Source organism: Pleurodeles waltl, chromosome 11, assembly GCF_031143425.1.
Source record: "Pleurodeles waltl isolate 20211129_DDA chromosome 11, aPleWal1.hap1.20221129, whole genome shotgun sequence".
Classification (NCBI taxonomy): Eukaryota; Metazoa; Chordata; class Amphibia; order Caudata; family Salamandridae; genus Pleurodeles; species Pleurodeles waltl.
Genome location: NC_090450.1, coordinates 17,778,779 through 17,800,197, shown reverse-complemented (window position 1 = coordinate 17,800,197; position 21,419 = coordinate 17,778,779). Strand labels below are relative to the sequence as shown.

The 21,419-nt window shown below is 45.4% G+C and overlaps 1 protein-coding gene across 1 annotated transcript in view; it reads right to left on the bottom strand.

Moving 5' to 3' along the window:
- Positions 1-21,419, bottom strand: part of LOC138265049 (hepatitis A virus cellular receptor 1-like) — a 59,308-nt gene that overhangs the window by 23,102 nt on the left and 14,787 nt on the right. Inside the window, exon 2 of the mRNA XM_069212597.1 lies at positions 13,835-13,909. Coding sequence (XP_069068698.1) covers positions 13,835-13,909 — 75 coding nt within the window. The remainder of the gene's footprint in view (positions 1-13,834; positions 13,910-21,419) is intronic.

The following is a 21,419-nucleotide window of genomic DNA, read 5'->3' as shown; positions in this document are numbered from 1 at the left end:
TAAATTAACCCCAGCTCAACCCTTGGTAGCTTGGCAACGAGCGTCAAGGCTTAACTTAGGAGACAGAGTGTAAAGCATTCAAATATCACAAAACAGTAATTAAATAAAACACAGGAAACAGTTTAAAAATCCAAAACCAATTTATAAAAATAGAATATATTTTTATCTTAAAAATGACACCAAAACGAATAAAATCGGATAAGGGGAACCGGAGATATGAATTTTTAAAGAATTATTATTTTTTTAGCGCCTAGAAACAAAAAGCGCCAATCGGGTCATCTGGTTGCACCTCGACTGGGGCAAAGTCAAAGTTTCAGGCCGACCGCGATGGAGCCCTGCTCGGCTACAGGCCGTGGGAGGCCTCAGTTAAAATGTTACCTTCACACTTAGTCTTTTTTTCGAAGATTTTCTTCAGAGGGACGAACCTGCCAGTCCAATCCGACCTCCTGGAGCCCTTCTCCGGATACGCGATGCTGGAATCCTCGGTGGAGATTTTTACCTTCGGACTTAGTCGTTTTTTCGAGGTGAAAATCCTTCGACCGGGGTAAACCTGGATCTTGATCCGACGTCCATGGAGCCCTTCTCGGATACGATGGCTGGGAGGTCCCGGTCAACTTTTTACCTTCGGACTTAGTCTCTTTTTCTGAGATTTTTCTTTACCAAAACGAACCAGCAAATCAGGCCGGGTCGCGGTTGAGGCAAGCCGGCTAGAGTTGCCGCGGCGGGTCGGTCCCTCTATGGAGCTTTTTTACAAAAATTCTCCAAACTTCTCCAAACTTCTGGGGCTTCACCCAGATGTCCTTTTAAGGTTCTTTTGGGGTCCACAGATCACCCCAAGGGTCCAGAAGTTCTGAGATGGTCCTTGGGGGCTGCGGACTACAACTCCCAGAATGCACCTGGCGCAAACTCCTTTTTGGCCACTGGACAGTGGTCAGCTGGTCGCTTTCTTCGGGAGTTGGTGCAGGGGACTCTGGATAGCAATTTTTCACCTGTAACAAACAGGGAGTCCCTCCTTGAACCAGTTGAAGCCAGGCAAAGTCCTTCTTGTGGTGAAGCCCAAGTGTGCAGCTGGTGCAGTCCTTCTGAGTGCAGGTTCCAGGTGCAGGCCAGGGGTCCAGCAGGGCAGTCCTTCTTCTTCTGTTGTTCTTCCTTGTTGGATGTGGTAGGGAACTGAGGTGTGGGTGCAGGTCTGCCAGTTTTATCCTTGCTCCTGGGTGAAAAGCAGGGGGATCCTGGTTCTCCAATCAGGTGCAGGGTCCTTCCCCCTGTGATGACCACTTCCTGGGAAGTGTGGCAAAAATCAATCCCAGGAGGCAACATTCTCTAAAAATCCATCATGGCTGAATCTGATTTTTGGAGGTTACATCTGGCTGAGCCCACCCACTGGTGTGGCTAAAAATCATAAACACACCCCTCTCCTGCCCTCTCCTAATCTAATCAAGGGGGCACCTAGTTGTCTGGGGTTGCAGAATGTGGGGGTGTTGCTGGTTGCTCCAAATGTCCTTCTCTGCCTTTGAAGACCAGTTTGGCAGCCCTCCCCCTTCCTGCCTCACCATCTGCTGAGGGGAGATTCCTTCCCACAGGCACATTCCTTTGTGTGAAGCCAGGCCACTTCACACCTCATCATGGCAGCTTGGTCAAGCTGCTCAAGGCTGGCCAATCAGAGCACAGCAGCAAAAACAATGCAGGGCTGAAATTGGCAACTTTTCAGGTAAAGTTTAAAACTCTTTACCTGAACAAGTTATATTAAATCCCACAACTGGAAGTTGTGGGATTTATTACAACAATTAATTTGATACCAAACTCTTGGTATGCATCATTTAAGGAGACTTTAAAAATTAAAATAAAGTCTCCCCATTCTAGCCTATGAAGGCCATTTACTACAATGAGAGAAAAACGAATTTGGCTGTTTTTACCTCACCATGGCTTATAAAACTATTTTTATAAAGTCCCTGCTTATAGTTACATGGCACCCAGCCCTAGGGCACATAGGGCACACCTTAGGGGTGACTTATATGTAAAAATAAGGTAGTTTAAGACTTTGGAACTACTTTTAATTCCAAAGTCGAATTTGCATATAACTTTAATTTAAAAGCAGCCAGCAAGGCACGCCTGCCTTTAAAATGACACTGGGCACCTCAGCAGTGCACCTATGGGTGCACCACCTATGCTGTGGTCCCTAAACCTACATGCCCTACCATATACTAGGGACTTATAGGTAGGTTAACTTAGCCAATTATAATTAGCCTAATTTGCATATCCATTTTACACAGAGCACAGGCCCTGGGACTGGTTAGCAGTACCCAGGGCACCATCAGAGTCAGGAAAACACCAGCAAAAAGTGGAAAATGGGGGCAAAAAGTTAGGGGGCCTCTGCAATCAGCCCTGTTTTCTCACACAAGCCCCCCCCAGCCCACACGCCCAGGAGACTCAGCTCAACCCTGGGAGAGTCTTCCTGGCTTGTTAGGCGAGGAAGACAGTGAAGAAAACTGGCTGTCCCTTTGCAGGGCCTACTCTGCCTTACATCCTCCTGTCCGGGTCACTCCCTCTGGGTAGTGAACCCACCCCAACAGTGAAAGGACCCATCTCAAACTGAAACTTCCCTCTAGGGGGGTCTTCCTCCTCTCTCTCTCTGCCAACTTGGGTAGTGAGGTGCCCACCTCCCCTACTCCTAACTTTGCTAGGGCAACACCTAGCTTACCCAAAGAGGTCACCCAACACTTGAGCAACCCCACCATGACCAACAGGGTCAGGAGGCCTACTTTGCTATTGGCCCTGGGGTCTGCCTCCCAGGCCAAGTACAGTGCTGCCAGGAAGGCTAGCACCCAGCAGAGGCTACTGACAGCTGTCAGTACCCAGAACCACACCCTAAGCTCTCCACTGACAGGTGGCTGAGCTGCTTTAGGGGCAACTGTGGGGTCCTGGCACCCCTCTTGCTGTCTAGAGTGGGGGGCTACCACCTCCTGTGGCAGACACCCTCCTTCCACTCTCCCTTTTGTCAGTGCAGGGGCAACACCTTGCATCTGGACAGCTGCCTGACTACTCAGGACTTCCTTGGGGTCAGATGAGGCCTCACCAGTGCCAACTCTGGGCTCTCCCCCTACTGGGGCAGAAGGCCTTTGGCTCCCTGGAACTCTCTTTAAGAGTGGCCTACCCTTCCTTTTCTTCTTTCCTTTTCTTGGGGACCCCTGTCTCCTAACTGTAGGGACTGACTCCCCAGGACTTTGGTTTGGGGGGGCGCCCTGGGCGACCGCCCCATCTGGGACCAGACTCACCTCTGGGAGGTCATTGCCCAGGATACAATCTAGGGGGAGGTCAGCACTGACTACCACCCTAAACCAGTCAAGGATACCCTCCCTCTCTAGGGACACTATGGCTACAGGTTTGGAGGTGACCTCCCCGTGGCTATCCTGACTTTCCTAGTCTCTCCTGGGACATACATGTCTGGGGTCACTAACCGTTCACTCACTATAGTGTGACTGGCACAGGTGTCTCTCAGGCCAGTGGTAGGGATCCCATTCACCTCAATGGGGTGGAAGTGCCTACTCCCACCCTCAGGGATCACCAGCTTACCATCTGGTCCTGTCTCCCAGCTCAATGCTAGGAGGACTTCATCATCTGAGGAGTCCTCCTCCATGGCTACACTGGACAGCCCAGTGCTAACCACCTTCTTTGGACAGGCTGCATCTCCTCTGAAGTGACCTGTCTGCTGACAGTCAAAGCAAGCCTTACTGTCCAAGAGCTTTTTTAACCCTGCGTCTCCCTGTCTCTACTTGTCAGAGTGGGAGTAGGATTTACTCTCCTCCTTCTTAGGGTTCTGGGGTACAGAGGGAATCTCTGTGGTGGGCTTACCACCTCCCTCCTTAGGTTTTTGGGGACCTGACCCCCCCTTTTTGGAGTCTCCCCCCTGGGACTTGACAACCACCCTGGTTCTCAACCACTCATCAGCTGCCTCCCCTAGCTCTCTAGGGTTGGTCAGCTTAGAGTCCACTAGATGCTGGCGTAACCTTTCTTGGGTACAATTGGTCAAGATGTGCTCTCTCATGATCAGATTGTATAACCCCTCATAAGTATTTACTTTGTTACCAATAATCCAGCCCTCTAGTGCCTTAAGTGAGGTGTCGACAAAGTCAACCCAAGACTGGGTACTGACCTTCTGGGTGTCCCTGAACTTCATTCTATACTGCTCTGGGGTTAGACCAAACTTCTTGGTTAAGCACCTCTTCATACTAGGGTATGAATCTGCCTCCTCCCCCCTTAAGGTCAGAAGCCTATCCCTCCCTGAGTTGGGGACCAACTCCCACAAAAGGGAACCCCAGTATTGAGGCCTAACCCTTCTCATTTGGAGTGCCCTCTCAAAGGCCTCCAACCACTTGTCTATATCATCCCCCTCTACATAAGCAGGAACCACCCCCTTGGGTAATCTGGGGCAAACCCCCCCACCCATGGACACCTCAACTTCTCTGTCGCTGCCACCATCTCTTTTCTCTCTCTTTGCCCACTTTTTCTTTTCTAGGGCCAGCTTCTCTGCCTCCAAAGCTATGAATGCTAGCTGGGCCTCCAGCTCTCTTTCTCTGAGGGACAGAATCTCTCCTCCTGAAGGGACCCCCTTCCCCCAACTAGCTTTGGGACTACCCCTAGTGACTGTATGTAATGAGGACCGGTCTTCCTCATCCTCACTTAGGCTCAGATGCCCTCCCTCCCCTAAGTGGTGAGAGCTAGCATCCTCCCCTACTTCTCCCTCCTCTGGAACTTCTTCTGGGTCTACCTCTTGGGCCTCAGCCCATGCTGTCAGGGATTTGATCAGGACATGTTTCCTGAGGTCAGTGGTTGCAGGCAACCCTCTTTCAGTACACAACCCCCTAAGCTGGACTACTGTCAGTGTGGGTAGGCTAGCCAGATCAAGCCCCATGGTTCCCTAGTTTTGTGTCAACAAAAACTTTTTGCAAAAATTGGAAACAAGAATTTAGAAAAATCACAAAAATTCAATAATTGAAATTAATCCAAATTAAAAATTAAAAACAATTTTTGCACTAGGACAATTTAAAGGATTTTTAATTTGTTTTACTCAAAACTGTAACGTGATACTGAACACAAGTACAGGATCCCACCACTGCTCACCAAAAATGTTGGGAAATGGGTTATTGGTAAGGGCAGGTAGGTACCTACACTTAGCAACAGGCCACTAACCTCCACTAAGGTCCAGTTAGGTCTCAGTAAATTAACCCCAGCTCAACCCTTGGTAGCTTGGCAACGAGCGTCAAGGCTTAACTTAGGAGACAGAGTGTAAAGCATTCAAATATCACAAAACAGTAATTAAATAAAACACAGGAAACAGTTTAAAAATCCAAAACCAGTTTATAAAAATAGAATATATTTTTATCTTAAAAATGACACCAAAACAAATAAAATCGGATAAGGGGAACCGGAGATATGAATTTTTAAAGAATTATTATTTTTTTAGCACCTAGAAACAAAAAGCGCCAATCGGGTCATCTGGTTGCACCTCGACCGGGGCAAAGTCAAAGTTTCAGGCCGACCGCGATAGAGCCCTACTCGGCTACAGGCCGTGGGAGGCCTCGGTTAAAATGTTACCTTCACACTTAGTCTTTTTTTCGAAGATTTTCTTCAGCGGGACGAACCTGCCAGTCCAAATCGACCTCCTGGAGCCCTTCTCCGGATACGCGATGCTGGAATCCTCGGTGGAGATTTTTACCTTCGGACTTAGTCGTTTTTTCGAGGTGAAAATCCTTCGACCGGGGTAAACCTGGATCTTGATCCGACGTCCATGGAGCCCTTCTCGGATACGATGGTTGGGAGGTCCCGGGCAACTTTTTACCTTCGGACTTAGTCTCTTTTTTGGAGATTTTTCTTTACCGGGACGAACCAGCAAATCAGGCTGGGTCGCGGTTGAGGCAAGCCGGCTAGAGTTGCCGCGGCGGGTCGGTCCCTCTATGGAGCTTTTTTACAAAAATTCTCCAAACTTCTCCAAACTTCTGGGGCTTCACCCAGATGTCCTTTTAAGTTTCTTTTGGGGTCCACAGCTCACCCCAAGGGTCCAGAAGTTCTGAGATGGTCCTTGGGGGGTGCGGACTACATCTCCCAGAATGCACCTGGCGCAAACTCCTTTTTGGCCACTGGACAGTGGTCAGCTGGTCGCTTTCTTCGGGAGTTGGTGCAGGGGACTCTGGATAGCAATTTTTCACCTGTAACAAACAGGGAGTCCCTCCTTGAACCAGTTGAAGCCAGGCAAAGTCCTTCTTGTGGTGAAGCCCAAGTGTGCAGCTGGTGCAGTCCTTCTGAGTGCAGGTTCCAGGTGCAGGCCAGGGGTCCAGCAGGGCAGTCCTTCTTCTTCTGTTGTTCTTCCTTGTTGGATGTGGTAGGGAACTGAGGTGTTGGTGCAGGTCTGCCAGTTTTATCCTTGCTCCTGGGTGAAAAGCAGGGGGATCCTGGTTCTCCAATCAGGTGCAGGGTCCTTCCCCCTGTGATGACCACTTCCTGGGAAGTGTGGCAAAAATCAATCCCAGGAGGCAACATTCTCTAAAAATCCATCATGGCTGAATCTGATTTTTGGAGGTTACATCTGGCTGAGCCCACCCACTGGTGTGGCTAAAAATCATAAACACACCCCTCTCCTGCCCTCTCCTAATCTAATCAAGGGGGTACCTAGTTGTCTGGGGTTGCAGGATGTGGTGATGTTGCTGGTTGCTCCAAATGTCCTTCTCTGCCTTTGAAGACCAGTTTGGCAGCCCTCCCCCTTCCTGCCTCACCATCTGCTGAGGGGAGATTCCTTCCCACAGGCACATTCCTTTGTGTGAAGCCAGGCCACTTCACACCTCAGCAAGGCAGCTTGGTCAAGCTGCTCAAGGCTGGCCAATCAGAGCACAGCAGCAAAAACAATGCAGGGCTGAAATTGGCAACTTTTCAGGTAAAGTTTAAAACTCTTTACCTGAACAAGTTATATTAAATCCAACAACTGGAAGTTGTGGGATTTATTACAACAATTAATTTGATACCAAACTCTTGGTATGCATCATTTAAGGAGACTTTAAAAATTAAAATAAAGTCTCCCCATTCTAGCCTATGAAGGCCATTTACTACAATGAGGGAAAAACAAATTTGGCTGTTTTTACCTCACCAGGGCTTATAAAACTATTTTTATAAAGTCCCTGCTTATAGTTACATGGCACCCAGCCCTAGGGGCACATAGGGCACACCTTAGGGGTGACTTATATGTACAAATAAGGTAGTTTAAGACTTTGGAACTACTTTTAATTCCAAAGTCGAATTTGCATATAACTTTAATTTAAAAGCAGCCAGCAAGGCACGCCTGCCTTTAAAATGACACTGGGCACCTCAGCAGTGCACCTATGGGTGCACCACCTATGCTGTGGTCCCTAAACCTACATGCCCTACCATATACTAGGGACTTATAGGTAGGTTAACTTAGCCAATTATAATTAGCCTAATTTGCATATCCATTTTACACAGAGCACAGGCCCTGGGACTGGTTAGCAGTACCCAGGGCACCATCAGAGTCAGGAAAACACCAGAAAAAAGTGGAAAATGGGGGCAAAAAGTTAGGGGGCCTCTGCAATCAGCCCTGTTTTCTCACACAAGCCCTCCCCAGCCCACACGCCCAGGAGACTCAGCTCAACCCTGGGAGAGTCTTCCTGGCTTGTTAGACGAGGAAGACAGTGAAGAAAACTGGCTGTCCCTTTGCAGGGCCTACTCTGCCTTACATCCTCCTGTCAGGGTCACTCCCTCTGGGTAGTGAACCCACCCCAACAGTGAAAGGACCCATCTCAAACTGAAACTTCCCTCTAGGGGGGTCTTCCTCCTCTCTCTCTGCCAACTTGGGTAGTGAGGTGCCCACCTCCCCTACTCCTAACTTTGCTAGGGCAACACCTAGCTTACCCAAAGAAGTCACCCAACACTTGAGCAACCCCACCATGACCAACAGGGTCAGGGGGCCTACTTTGCTACTGGCCCTGGGGTCTGCCTCCCAGGCCAAGTACAGTGCTGCCAGGAAGGCTAGCACCCAGCAGAGGCTACTGACAGCTGTCAATACCCAGAACCACACCCTAAGCTCTCCACTGACAGGTAGCTGAGCTGCTTTAGGGGCAACTGTGGGGTCCTGGCACCCCTCTTGCTGTCTAGAGTGGGGGGCTACCACCTCCTGTGGCAGACACCCTCCTTCCACTCTCCCTTCTGTCAGTGCAGGGGCAACACCTTGCATCTGGACAGCTGCCTGACTACTCAGGACTTCCTTGGGGTCAGATGAGGCCTCACCAGTGCCAACTCTGGGCTCTCCCCCTACTGGGGCAGAAGGCCTTTGGCTCCCTGGAACTCTCTTTAAGAGTGGCCTACCCTTCCTTTTCTTCTTTCCTTTTCTTGGGGACCCCTGTCTCCTAACTGTAGGGACTGACTCCCCAGGACTTTGGTTTGGGGGGGCGCCCTGGGCGACCGCCCCATCTGGGACCAGACTCACCTCTGGGAGGTCATTGCCCAGGATACAATCTAGGGGGAGGTCAGCACTGACTACCACCCTAAACCAGTCAAGGATACCCTCCCTCTCTAGGAACACTATGGCTACAGGTTTGGAGGTGACCTCCCCCGTGGCTATCCTGACTTTCCTAGTCTCTCCTGGGACATACATGTCTGGGGTCACTAACCGGTCACTCACTATAGTGTGACTGGCACAGGTGTTTCTCAGGCCAGTGGTAGGGATCCCATTCACCTCAATGGGGTGGAAGTGCCTACTCCCACCCTCAGGGATCACCAGCTTACCATCTGGTCCTGTCTCCCAGCTCAATGCTAGGAGGACTTCATCATCTGAGGAGTCCTCCTCCATGGCTACACTGGACAGCCCAGTGCTAACCACCTTCTTTGGACAGGCTGCATCTCCTCTGAAGTGACCTGTCTGCTGACAGTCAAAGCAAGCCTTACTGTCCAAGAGCTTTTTTAACCCTGGGTCTCCCTGTCTCTGCTTGTCAGAGTGGGAGTAGGATTTACTCTCCTCCTTCTTAGGGTTCTGGTGTACAGAGGGAGTCTCTGTGGTGGGCTTACCACCTCCCTCCTTAGGTTTTTGGGGACCTGACCCCCCCTTTTTGGAGTCTCCCCCCTGGGACTTGACAACCACCCTGGTTCTCAACCACTCATCAGCTGCCTCCCCTAGCTCTCTAGGGTTGGTCAGCTTAGAGTCCACTAGATGCTGGCGTAACCTTTCTTGGGTACAATTGGTCAAGATGTGCTCTCTCATGATCAGATTGTATAACCCCTCATAAGTATTTACTTTGTTACCAATAATCCAGCCCTCTAGTGCCTTAAGTGAGGTGTCGACAAAGTCAACCCAAGACTGGGTACTGACCTTCTGGGTGTCCCTGAACTTCATTCTATACTGCTCTGGGGTTAGATCAAACTTCTTGGTTAAGCACCTCTTCATACTAGGGTATGAATCTGCCTCCTCCCCCCTTAAGGTCAGAAGCCTATCCCTCCCTGAGTTGGGGACCAACTCCCACAAAAGGGAACCCCAGTATTGAGGCCTAACCCTTCTCATTTGGAGTGCCCTCTCAAAGGCCTCCAACCACTTGTCTATATCATCCCCCTCTACATAAGCAGGAACCACCCCCTTGGGTAATCTGGGGCAAACCCCCCCACACATGGACACCTCAAACTTCTCTGTCGCTGCCACCATCTCTTTTCTCTCTCTTTGCCCACTTTTTCTTTTCTAGGGCCAGCTTCTCTGCCTCCAAAGCTATGAATGCTAGCTGGGCCTCCAGCTCTCTTTCTCTGAGGGACAGAATCTCTCCTCCTGAAGGGACCCCCTTCCCCCAACTAGCTTTGGGACTACCCCTAGTGACTGTATGTAATGAGGACCGGTCTTCCTCATCCTCACTTAGGCTCAGATGCCCTCCCTCCCCTAAGTGGTGAGAGCTAGCATCCTCCCCTACTTCTCCCTCCTCTGGAACTTCTTCTGGGTCTACCTCTTGGGCCTCAGCCCATGCTGTCAGGGATTTGATCAGGACATGTTTCCTGAGGTCAGTGGTTGCAGGCAACCCTCTTTCAGAACACAACCCCCTAAGCTGGACTACTGTCAGTGTGGGTAGGCTAGCCAGATCAAGCCCCATGGTTCCCTAGTTTTGTGTCAACAAAAACTTTTTGCAAAAATTGGAAACAAGAATTTAGAAAAATCACAAAAATTCAATAATTGAAATTAATCCAAATTAAAAACAATTTTTGCACTAGGACAATTTAAAGGATTTTTAATTTGTTTTGCTCAAAACTGTAACGTGATACTGAACACAAGTACAGGATCCCACCACTGCTCACCAAAAATGTTGGGAAATGGGTTATTGGTAAGGGCAGGTAGGTACCTACACTTAGCAACCGGCCACTAACCTCCACTAAGGTCCAGTTAGGTCTCAGTAAATTAACCCCAGCTCAACCCTTGGTAGATTGGCAACGAGCGTCAAGGCTTAATTTAGGAGACAGAGTGTAAAGCATTCAAATATCACAAAACAGTAATTAAATAAAACACAGGAAACAGTTTAAAAATCCAAAACCAGTTTATAAAAATAGAATATATTTTTATCTTAAAAATGACACCAAAACAAATAAAATCGGATAAGGGGAACCGGAGATATGAATTTTTAAAGAATTATTATTTTTTTAGCACCTAGAAACAAAAAGCGCCAATCGGGTCATCTGGTTGCACCTCGACCGGGGCAAAGTCAAAGTTTCAGGCCGACCGCGATGGAGCCCTACTCGGCTACAGGCCGTGGGAGGCCTCGGTTAAAATGTTACCTTCACACTTAGTCTTTTTTTCGAAGATTTTCTTCAGCGGGACGAACCTGCCAGTCCAATCCGACCTCCTGGAGCCCTTCTCCGGATACGCGATGATGGAATCCTCGGTGGAGATTTTTACCTTCGGACTTAGTCGTTTTTTCGCGGTGAAAATCCTTCGACCGGGGTAAACCTGGATCTTGATCCGACGTCCATGGAGCCCTTCTCGGATACGATGGCTGGGAGGTCCCGGGCAACTTTTTACCTTCGGACTTAGTCTCTTTTTTGGAGATTTTTCTTTACCGGGACGAACCAGCAAATCAGGCTGGGTCGCGGTTGAGGCAAGCCGGCTAGAGTTGCCGCGGCGGGTCGGTCCCTCTATGGAGCTTTTTTACAAAAATTCTCCAAACTTCTCCAAACTTCTGGGGCTTCACCCAGATGTCCTTATAAAGTTCTTTTGGGGTCCACAGCTCACCCCAAGGGTCCAGAAGTTCTGAGATGGTCCTTGGGGGGGTGCGGACTACATCTCCCAGAATGCACCTGGCGCAAACTCCTTTTTGGCCACTGGACAGTGGTCAGCTGGTCGCTTTCTTCGGGAGTTGGTGCAGGGGACTCTGGATAGCAATTTTTCACCTGTAACAAACAGGGAGTCCCTCCTTGAACCAGTTGAAGCCAGGCAAAGTCCTTCTTGTGGTGAAGCCCAAGTGTGCAGCTGGTGCAGTCCTTCTGAGTGCAGGTTCCAGGTGCAGGCCAGGGGTCCAGCAGGGCAGTCCTTCTTCTTCTGTTGTTCTTCCTTGTTGGATGTGGTAGGGAACTGAGGTGTGGGTGCAGGTCTGCCAGTTTTATCCTTGCTCCTGGGTGAAAAGCAGGGGGATCCTGGTTCTCCAATCAGGTGCAGGGTCCTTCCCCCTGTGATGACCACTTCCTGGGAAGTGTGGCAAAAATCAATCCCAGGAGGCAACATTCTCTAAAAATCCATCATTGCTGAATCTGATTTTTGGAGGTTACATCTGGCTGAGCCCACCCACTGGTGTGGCTAAAAATCATAAACACACCCCTCTCCTGCCCTCTCCTAATCTAATCAAGGGGGCACCTAGTTGTCTGGGGTTGCAGAATGTGGGGGTGTTGCTGGTTGCTCCAAATGTCCTTCTCTGCCTTTGAAGACCAGTTTGGCAGCCCTCCCCCTTCCTGCCTCACCATCTGCTGAGGGGAGATTCCTTCCCACAGGCACATTCCTTTGTGTGAAGCCAGGCCACTTCACACCTCATCATGGCAGCTTGGTCAAGCTGCTCAAGGCTGGCCAATCAGAGCACAGCAGCAAAAACAATGCAGGGCTGAAATTGGCAACTTTTCAGGTAAAGTTTAAAACTCTTTACCTGAACAAGTTATATTAAATCCCACAACTGGAAGTTGTGGGATTTATTACAACAATCAATTTGATACCAAACTCTTGGTATGCATCATTTAAGGAGACTTTAAAAATTAAAATAAAGTCTCCCCATTCTAGCCTATGAAGGCCATTTACTACAATGAGAGAAAAACGAATTTGGCTGCTTTTACCTCACCAGGGCTTATAAAACTATTTTTATAAAGTCCCTGCTTATAGTTACATGGCACCCAGCCCTAGGGGCACATAGGGCACACCTTAGGGGTGACTTATATGTAAAAATAAGGTAGTTTAAGACTTTGGAACTACTTTTAATTCCAAAGTCGAATTTGCATATAACTTTAATTTAAAAGCAGCCAGCAAGGCACGCCTGCCTTTAAAATGACACTGGGCACCTCAGCAGTGCACCTATGGGTGCACCACCTATGCTGTGGTCCCTAAACCTACATGCCCTACCATATACTAGGGACTTATAGGTAGGTTAACTTAGCCAATTATAATTAGCCTAATTTGCATATCCATTTTACACAGAGCACAGGCCCTGGGACTGGTTAGCAGTACCCAGGGCACCATCAGAGTCAGGAAAACACCAGCAAAAAGTGGAAAATGGGGGCAAAAAGTTAGGGGGCCTCTGCAATCAGCCCTGTTTTCTCACACTGGTGTAGTAGCAGTGTTTTGGAATAGGATGTCATTTGAACTAAGAATGGCTAAATCCTTGCAGATGTTTTATATAAAATTGAAAACTTTTCTTTATCAAGGACATCTAATCTAACACCTTTTCTCCCCTTTACATCAATGTATCTTTTGCTGAAGACCCCATCCCAACATTCTCGTCTCTTAACTGTCCATGCCTTTTGTGTATTGTTTTCGACTTCCTTCCTCTCTAATCTCAATTTCCTATTAGTAGCTTATCTTTCTGATCCCTCTTACTTCCAATATCTTTTTTGCTCTCTTATGTATCAGTCAACTTGTTAAACTTTTTTTTACCATAGATCCACAGTTCCCCAGTCTCACTGTATTATATTTTACCACTATCCTTACCCTCACTATTTTACTTTCTAATATATACCAATTTTACTGCCACTGTCTTTGAATGTTATGCTCTTGTTCGAGGTATTGCTAAAGTGGATAACTTCATCTTGTTGTGTATACAGCACACTTTACCCTTATAGAGTAATTTATAAGAAGACAGATATACATAGATAAAAGGGTCACTGTGTTCTTTCTGGGCTTGGGACAAAAACTGAAGTGATAATGGTTTGTTTAAAAGGCATCTCTAACTGTGGGGCTCATTGTGTAGCATAGCAGGTTCCAAATCCCAGCTCGCTCTGCCAGGGAACCCTACAAGTTAATGACATTTTCACCAAGCACAGTTATCACCCAACAAAAGATGTCTTAGGTTTGAGGGTGCCAAGCCATGGTGTTCACAAAACTTCACTATCAATCATTGATAATGAACAACATCAGAAGACAATTAAACTGAGTACTATGATCAAAGATACATAGACACCTCTTTTGTTGAAATATGTTCAAGGTTCTAAGAAAGAGAGAAATACAGAATAACAATGTAACAAATAAAGATCAGAATAAAGGAGCATAAGAAATCAAATGGATAGCAGACATGAATGAGTAAGAAAATCACTCCATGAGGGCAGCAAGTACCTGAAGCTGAACCACTTTCACTGGTGTTTGAAGTCGGTAAAGTGCTGGTTGTTGGTATAAAAGTAGGTGACGTTTCTGAATGAGGAAAACAAAGTCAAAACATTATTACTGTCAATGAGGTAAATTACTAGAAATTCAGAAAAAACATTTACCACATGAGACACATAAATTACTTCTCCTGTTACAGATATTAAATAGAAGGAAGTGAAATAAAACAAGCATTGGAAAAGCCAATAGTTATTGGCTACAAAAGGTTGAGTTATTGGCTTTGCCATTACTTGTTTGCATTGGGTGTAGATATTGCCAAAACAGATGACAGTGCAATGGAGCGCATAAACATACTTGTGTGATGACGGACGTGCACGCTTGATGATGCATGGATGGCTGTTCAACAAGGGGTTTCCTATTTTAAACAAATCCATTGCAAGATGGCTGCTCATGGTTGTGCTTGTGTGTACATGCATCATAATGGATGCTCACTTGTTGCGAAGCTCACACAGCCGTTTCAGAATTGGTAGTTTACTCTGCCAATATGGCTAAGGCACTTGTTATCATGGTAAATTAAAAGTGAAACTGAAGGTGCAAGGAACAGTGAAAATGCTTGTGAACAGGCAGTCAGAACCTTGCAGCAGCCATCACCTCATAAGAAATTTAAATGAGCAGTGTCAAAGCCAATAGGTCTCACCTACGAAACTTATTATCTTTGTCAATGTTTTTTAGCTATATTACACAGAAGCACAGATACTGTGCAGCATGGCTCAAATTTAAAACAAAAAAAAACGATATTGACCCAGCTAGCCCTGGTCATATCGCTTTTTGTTTTAACTGCTGGCCGAAGGCATTTATTACCTTGTGTTGCACACCTCATTACCTCTGAGACCCTCCCTGACAGCAGTCAAAAAAAGTGCTAGGATGAGTCAGAGCTCTGTTTTGTGTTTTGAATGTGCTGCCGCCCTACTGTGCAACAAAGCTAAAAACATTGACAAAGGACAAGATTGTGCAGGTGAAACCTATTGGCTTTGCCAACCCTTTTTTATGGTGTTGTAGGCACATACGCATTTTAACCGCAATATAAAGTTCCTATGTGCCAAAATTAGGAATGGTAAAGTACTAAACAGCTGGTCAAATACAGGGAATGTTAAAACTGCAAAAGTACACCTCCTTTTAATTAGCATTGTTAGTTTATAATCTTAAAATAGTAGGAAATAGTACATTCTCAGAAGATCCCTCAATAGAACAGCCTGGTGATCGATGGTGGCACAAACGTCCTCCTCCCAGACCTTATCTTTTGGCCTCACTGTTGGACTCTCCCACCACTAGGAATTAGGAGTGAACAGCTTTTTGGATTTAAAGGCCCTTAGTGGGTGGGTGGGGTGGGGGGCTTTTGGGTGATGAGAAAACATGAATTCGGAAAAGATTGCAGCTTGGGGGGTTGTGGGTCGACCAATAAAACTTTAGGGGGTGGAGGTGGAGACTGCTCTCTGCACAAATCCTTGAGGAGGCATAAGGCACTAGGATCACACTGTACCCGCCACAACTGCTGAAGGTCACCTACCAGAAGTCACATATTAAGGATAGCCATTTGCAAAACAATTTCACCACCTCGAAGACACAACAGGTGGACGCCTTCCATATTTGCATATGATCACACAGCAAGACAATATTGGGAGCTGGGATTCTAATTCATGATGACCGAGCTTGGGACTGGCAAAACAAAGGTGTTCCCGTTGCACCCTCCAGCCCTGGCCATGACTTGTACAAAATGTTAATGTGTGTGTGTTCGCTTGAGGGACAGCAAAGCCTTTGTCATAGGTGCCATAGTCCGAGACATGCCGCCAGCCACAGTGCAGGTTCTACAGCTTCTGCCTGGGTTCCTGCTTTGTGGTGTGACACACCTTCAGACGCTATACATCATGAGCAGTGTCGGGTATTGAGAAGCAGGGCGCTATCCTGGGATTAAATCAAAATGCCGGAGGGCGGACTGGCGTACAGTATTAGGAGCAGGGCATGGGGCAAGCAACACTTTGAACGTAAGAGGGTGGGGAGCTTATGAGCAAAGTGGCAGGTGGTGCAACCAACAGTATGAACGCAGACCGAGAATCGGAAGTAGACCACAAAGCCATGCACTCCTATGGAGTACGACAACTCAAAAACACACAAGCAGGGCTGAGTGCCATCCCTCAGACTACGGATTACATTTTACTTTTGTTTTGTCCAAGTGATTTAATCGTAGCTTTAGAAAAACTACTAATGGAGTGAGGAGTGGGTGCAAACAGCAAAGCACACAAGGGCAGTCAAGGAAGAGAAGCAGGAAAAACACAAAAAAAAGCACTATAGAGCGAGCAGCTGGCGGGGAAGGGGAGAGAAATAGTGACTTAGGGCCATATGTATGAACACATTTTCCCATAGACATACAGTGGGTAAAAACCTTTGATACATCTGGCCCTTAATCCCATCAGAAGCAGCGGACGGGCACTGATTACGCTGAATTAATCTGTGCTTGGTCCGTGCTCCACAGCAAGCATCTGATGTGACGTTTGGGCTGGACTATCCAATTATGGACTTAGGAAGGAGCACAAATGGTAAGCAGTGGGTGGGCTCTAAACCTTTTTTGTAAACAACAGTCTCTCACAAGCCAGACGCAAGCCCCAGCGCATGGGCTCGCACTCTCGAACCTAAAAAGAGAAAAAAGTAAGAATGGGGACCAAGGACCAAGAGATGAGCAGAGGGGGGAGCAAGTACAAAATAGAGAGCATGCTGGAAGAGGATGAAATGAAGGAAGCTGGAGCAATGATGGGCAAGAGAGGAACAGTAGAATAAGATAGTGTCAAGGCAGGAATCGACAACACGAGCAGGCCCAATGAGTGGTAAATGCCAAACAAATAAGCATTGGCAAAAACAATAGATCTGGTTTGTAACTGAAAGTGAAAGCCACCCCTATCAGCTCTGCACACTAGGCCCACCATCTGCCTTTATTGTACTCTGCATCAGCCAAAGGCACAAGACTTTAATGAACAAAAAAACACAAAGATACCTTGGATAAATGGGGCATTAACAAGCTGTCGGAGTTTTGAAAAGGTGCAAATGTCACATTCTAGATGCAGCCTACAAGGCTATTGCTAGAGCACTCTTCTGACAACAATTAGCCCTTGCTGTAGGAGGCTTCAGTACTGTAGGTAGTTACTTAAGCTCCTTAGACACACATCCTTCAGATGGCAAGAATTAAGACACAAACGCCTCTTTAGCAGGGTGCAGTACCTTGGACCCCCTACAAACAGGCCCCGAGTCAGAGGTAAGTCCTTTCTGAAGCAGTGTGAGTTAGGTTTGATGGGCACTAGAGATCCCCAGAGCCTGAAAATAGTATTTATTAAAGAGTGTAAATTAGCTAAAAGGTTCTTGATAGATTCCCCTGGAGTCAGACAGATGGCCTGTCTACAATTACGATACACTACTACAATTTTTCAAGGTGTTACTGATGGCCATGATAGCCTTTTCAATATCAGGATACCACAGAGTAATAAATAGAGCAAGTGTTCTCAAATTTCTTTTGTTGAAAGTTGAAAGAAACTATTGAAAATATCGACTGCGCTTTTGTTTTCTGTAGACCAGTCCAGGGGGCGCATTGTCAACTTAAATTTGTATAATCACTTTCACAAGTTCTTTTTCAATGTGCTAAGGCTGGGTTGTCATGATAATAGTTATAATTGCTCCAAGTGCTTTTGTATCAGTTTTAGAAGAGATGGACTGACATTCTTAGCCACTGCAGCCACTTGCATGTACAAACTGAAGAAATGGAGCTGCCTTTTTTTCATTTCACATAGCAAGTTTTTCTTGTTTTGTTCTTGTTGAAGTTGGTTTTGAGTCAATCAGAGTCCAAAGCTTCCAATATTAACCCCCAGCCCCTGGAAGGATTTTGTTTGATATTTAACTCACTGCAACACTTCACTTGCAAGTGAAAGGCCTAATAAAACCATGGCAAAATGTTGACAGGCTTTTGTTTCCAGTAGGTTAGATCACAGAGAGGGTGTGTCTTTAATAAATGTACATACTCCCGTTCCCAAGTCCATACATTTTTGCTTGTTTTCTGTGTCCTAAGCAAATATGCTAATAATGGTTTGAGATGATAATAGACTCCATCTTAGGTCTAAGTGTATTCATAAATGCTTCAGAAGTTACTCTAACATTGGTAGCGAATTCCAGACACAATGACCAAGTTAACGCTCATCATTCTAGTCCTAGAAGCTTTCTGGCTGAGAAGTAAAGCCACAAGCGATACACCGCAACACTTGAGCTCAAGGGCCATGAAGGTGAGGAAGTGCTGCCATCACATTCCCACCCAGGAAGCCGAGGTCAGGCTGCACACTAGCAATGTGAGAACAAGAAGAAAGATGGAGATCAGAGCAAGACAAGTAGAGGAGGGAAGTGACTATGGAGGAAACATGAGGGCAAAGGCAAGGGGGAGAGAGAAGGCAGGAGAGTGAGGAAGAGTAGGAGTGAAAGTTGGATGAGAGTGGAGAACGTGGGAATTGACAAAAAGAAGAAAATAGAGAGAAAGTGAGAAGAAATAGTTCCCTGATTTCAGCAGTGGAAGGATGAGACTCATTTGATCAGAACACTTTGAAACTGAAATCTTTATGGGTGAGACAAACACAACAATAGGCAAGAAAGCCATTGTAACAGAAGCAGAAACTTGTTAAAACAGAAAGTTATCCAATCAAGAGGAAGGGGCTGACATAAACCACTCCTTAGGTATTTTTAATGTATTGGAAACATTAGGTCTATGACAGACACCTAAATTTGGTTGTAGGTGAGAAGAAAGAAAGAAAGAAAGAAAGAAAGAAAGAAAGAAAGAAAGAAAGAAAGAAAGAAAGAAAAAGGAAGGGAACAGATGGAAGAAGTACGATAATGGACAGAAGGGAAGAGAGAAATCTGTTCAGGGAAGAGGGAAGGGAAAGAGGAAGGAAGATGCCATGAAAGGAAGAAAGAGAGGGGGAAAGCCGGTGTAAAAAACAGATTACCATCAGTGGAAGTTCTCCAGGTTGTACTTTCTGATGTCACTGTGATGGATGATGTGGAAGAACTTGTTGGTTCTCATTTAAAGAGAACAGATTTAAAGCATTAATGTTATGAATGCGTTAAAACCATTACTAGGTACTCAGCACAACAGCCATAAGATATATTTCTCTCATATTGACATTGAGGTACAATGGAAGGACAGGAGAAGAAAGAAAGAGAGAGAAAGAGAGAAAAAAAGAGTGAAAGAGAAAGAAAGAGTGAAAGAGAAAGAAAGAAAGAAAGAAAGAAAGAAAGAAAGAAAGAAAGAGAAAGAAAGAAAGAAAGAAAGAAAGAAAGAAAGAAAGAAAGAGTGAAAGAGAAAGAAAGAAAGAAAGAAAGAAAGAAAGAAAGAAAGAAAGAAAGAAAGAAAGAAAGAAAGAGAGAAAATGAATGAAAGAAAGAAAGAGAAAGAGTGAAAGAGAGAAAATGAAAGAAAGAGAGAAAGAAAGAGAGAGAGAAAGAAAGAAAGACCTCTCTGTGCAAGTGAAGGTTTGTGACAGTGGGATGAAAGGATTGTGTCTGAAACAGGTGATCCATAATTGATGCTGTTGTGCTTGTACTTTCTAAAGTCACAGTGGTGGTTGTCCTCGAAGTAGGTTCTGTTGTTGTCAAATCAGGTTCCAAGAGAACACATTTAAAACATTAGTGTTACCAATGGGTTGAAATCATCTAGAGTAATTTGAAACATGTGACAGCTGTCACTTTGCAAATCAAACACATCTGCCTTAGTAAGGACTTTAAGTAGGAATGGTATTAAAGGAATAAACTATGTGAAAAGAAAGAAGTTAAGAAAACAATTAAAGAACTAAAATGAAAAAGGAAGCACTCAGGGAGCTAAGGTATGCTAAAAAGCTCAGGTACCTAGTACAGTCGATGTTGGGAAAGTTGTTGTCGTATTTGTACATGTTGTTGTCCCATTTGAGCAATCTGTAGAAATTGGCAGCATTGTCAAATTGGAGAACAGAAAACATTTATGACATAGCATTTTTGTGACAACTTTAAGATCAAAGTTTAAGAATACTTTATTGATTTTCTGCGGTACAACAGGTTACATTGATAATTCACTTTTGCAGCATACTCATCTCTTGTCCACATACTTTTTTAATCAATACATGTGCAGCCATTTTTTGCAAATAGTCCAAGACTTTGCAATGTCCTTCATGTGTGAAGTCGTTCAAATAACAAAATTATCTTTTTCAGACATTTATATACATAATTCTGGAAAACTCACAACAAAGCCAAAACCCACTTGAGATATTACTCAGATGTGTATGTATTATGCTACAATTACCAAAGGGGGTTGCCTCTTTTTCAGGATACCAAACCAATTTATTTAGCAAATTCCATGCATACTGTTGGTGCATAATAGCTTGTCTAACCTTATATTTAGAGCATGCATACCAGAGTAATATGAATATGACAACATTGCCAATTAATGCCTTATCTCTACTAAAGGTCAAGGAAGACAATTTTGGCAATCAGGTCTTTCCTGAGACTTTACTTTTGGCAGAAGATGGTTCTTGATTGTGCCTCTTTTAGTGCAGTATGGTATTTACCACATTTTGTATGAATTTGTGCTTTTCTCTATCATGTGTTATGCTACTGCCTTCTTTTTTAATTATATGTTGCATATTTCATAATATATATATATATATATATATATATTTATATATATATATATATATATATACACACACACACACACATACCATACTACCCTTCTGTTTTTTAATTCCTTCAATTAACAGTTATTAATATTAACAATTTGATGGTATTTAATTCAGAGACATTGAATTGATAGGAAGCTGAATTGGTCTTGTTGGAGTTCAAACTTGTGCCCTGCAAATATATTAATATCTCAGTGACATCCATTTAACTCAATGTGTTATTCTTAACAAGTTATGTTATTCTATTTTAAGAAAACAGATTGCTATGCTATGGGAGAGGCAGGCTACATTGTGTTGTAAACTGTTGCTGAGCTTCTACAACAGAGAATAATCTATCAGAGAAATCCCTGGCTTACTTTTGGTAGCTTGAAAGCATTGCTCAGTGTTAAACCTGTCAGCCCTAGGGTGGTCTTCCCCCAAATGTTTGCCTTTCCACTCCACTTTTTGCTGAAATTAGTTTTTGTCGGCCTTAGGAACCTGTGCACATTACCACTGCTAATCAGTACTAAAGTGTTTGTGTTCTCTCCCCTCAGCCTGGTCAAACTGGCTTACACCTGATTGGCATATTTAATTTACGTATAAGTCCTTTGTGGAATGATATATCATATACAAAAGGGCCTGTAATTTAAGTGCTACTAGTGGGCCTTCAGCACTTCTTGTGACAATCACTTAAGCAGCCCCTGAAAACATGTCCAAGGCATGCCATTGCAGCCTGAATGCAGTTTTTAAACTGCCAAACCGACTTGGCAATATAACCCGCTTGCCAAACTTTAACCTATGCTTTTATTGCAAAAATGTCATCTCTAAGGTAGGACCTAGGTAGCCCATAGGGCAGGGTGCATTGTAATTAAAACATTGGACAT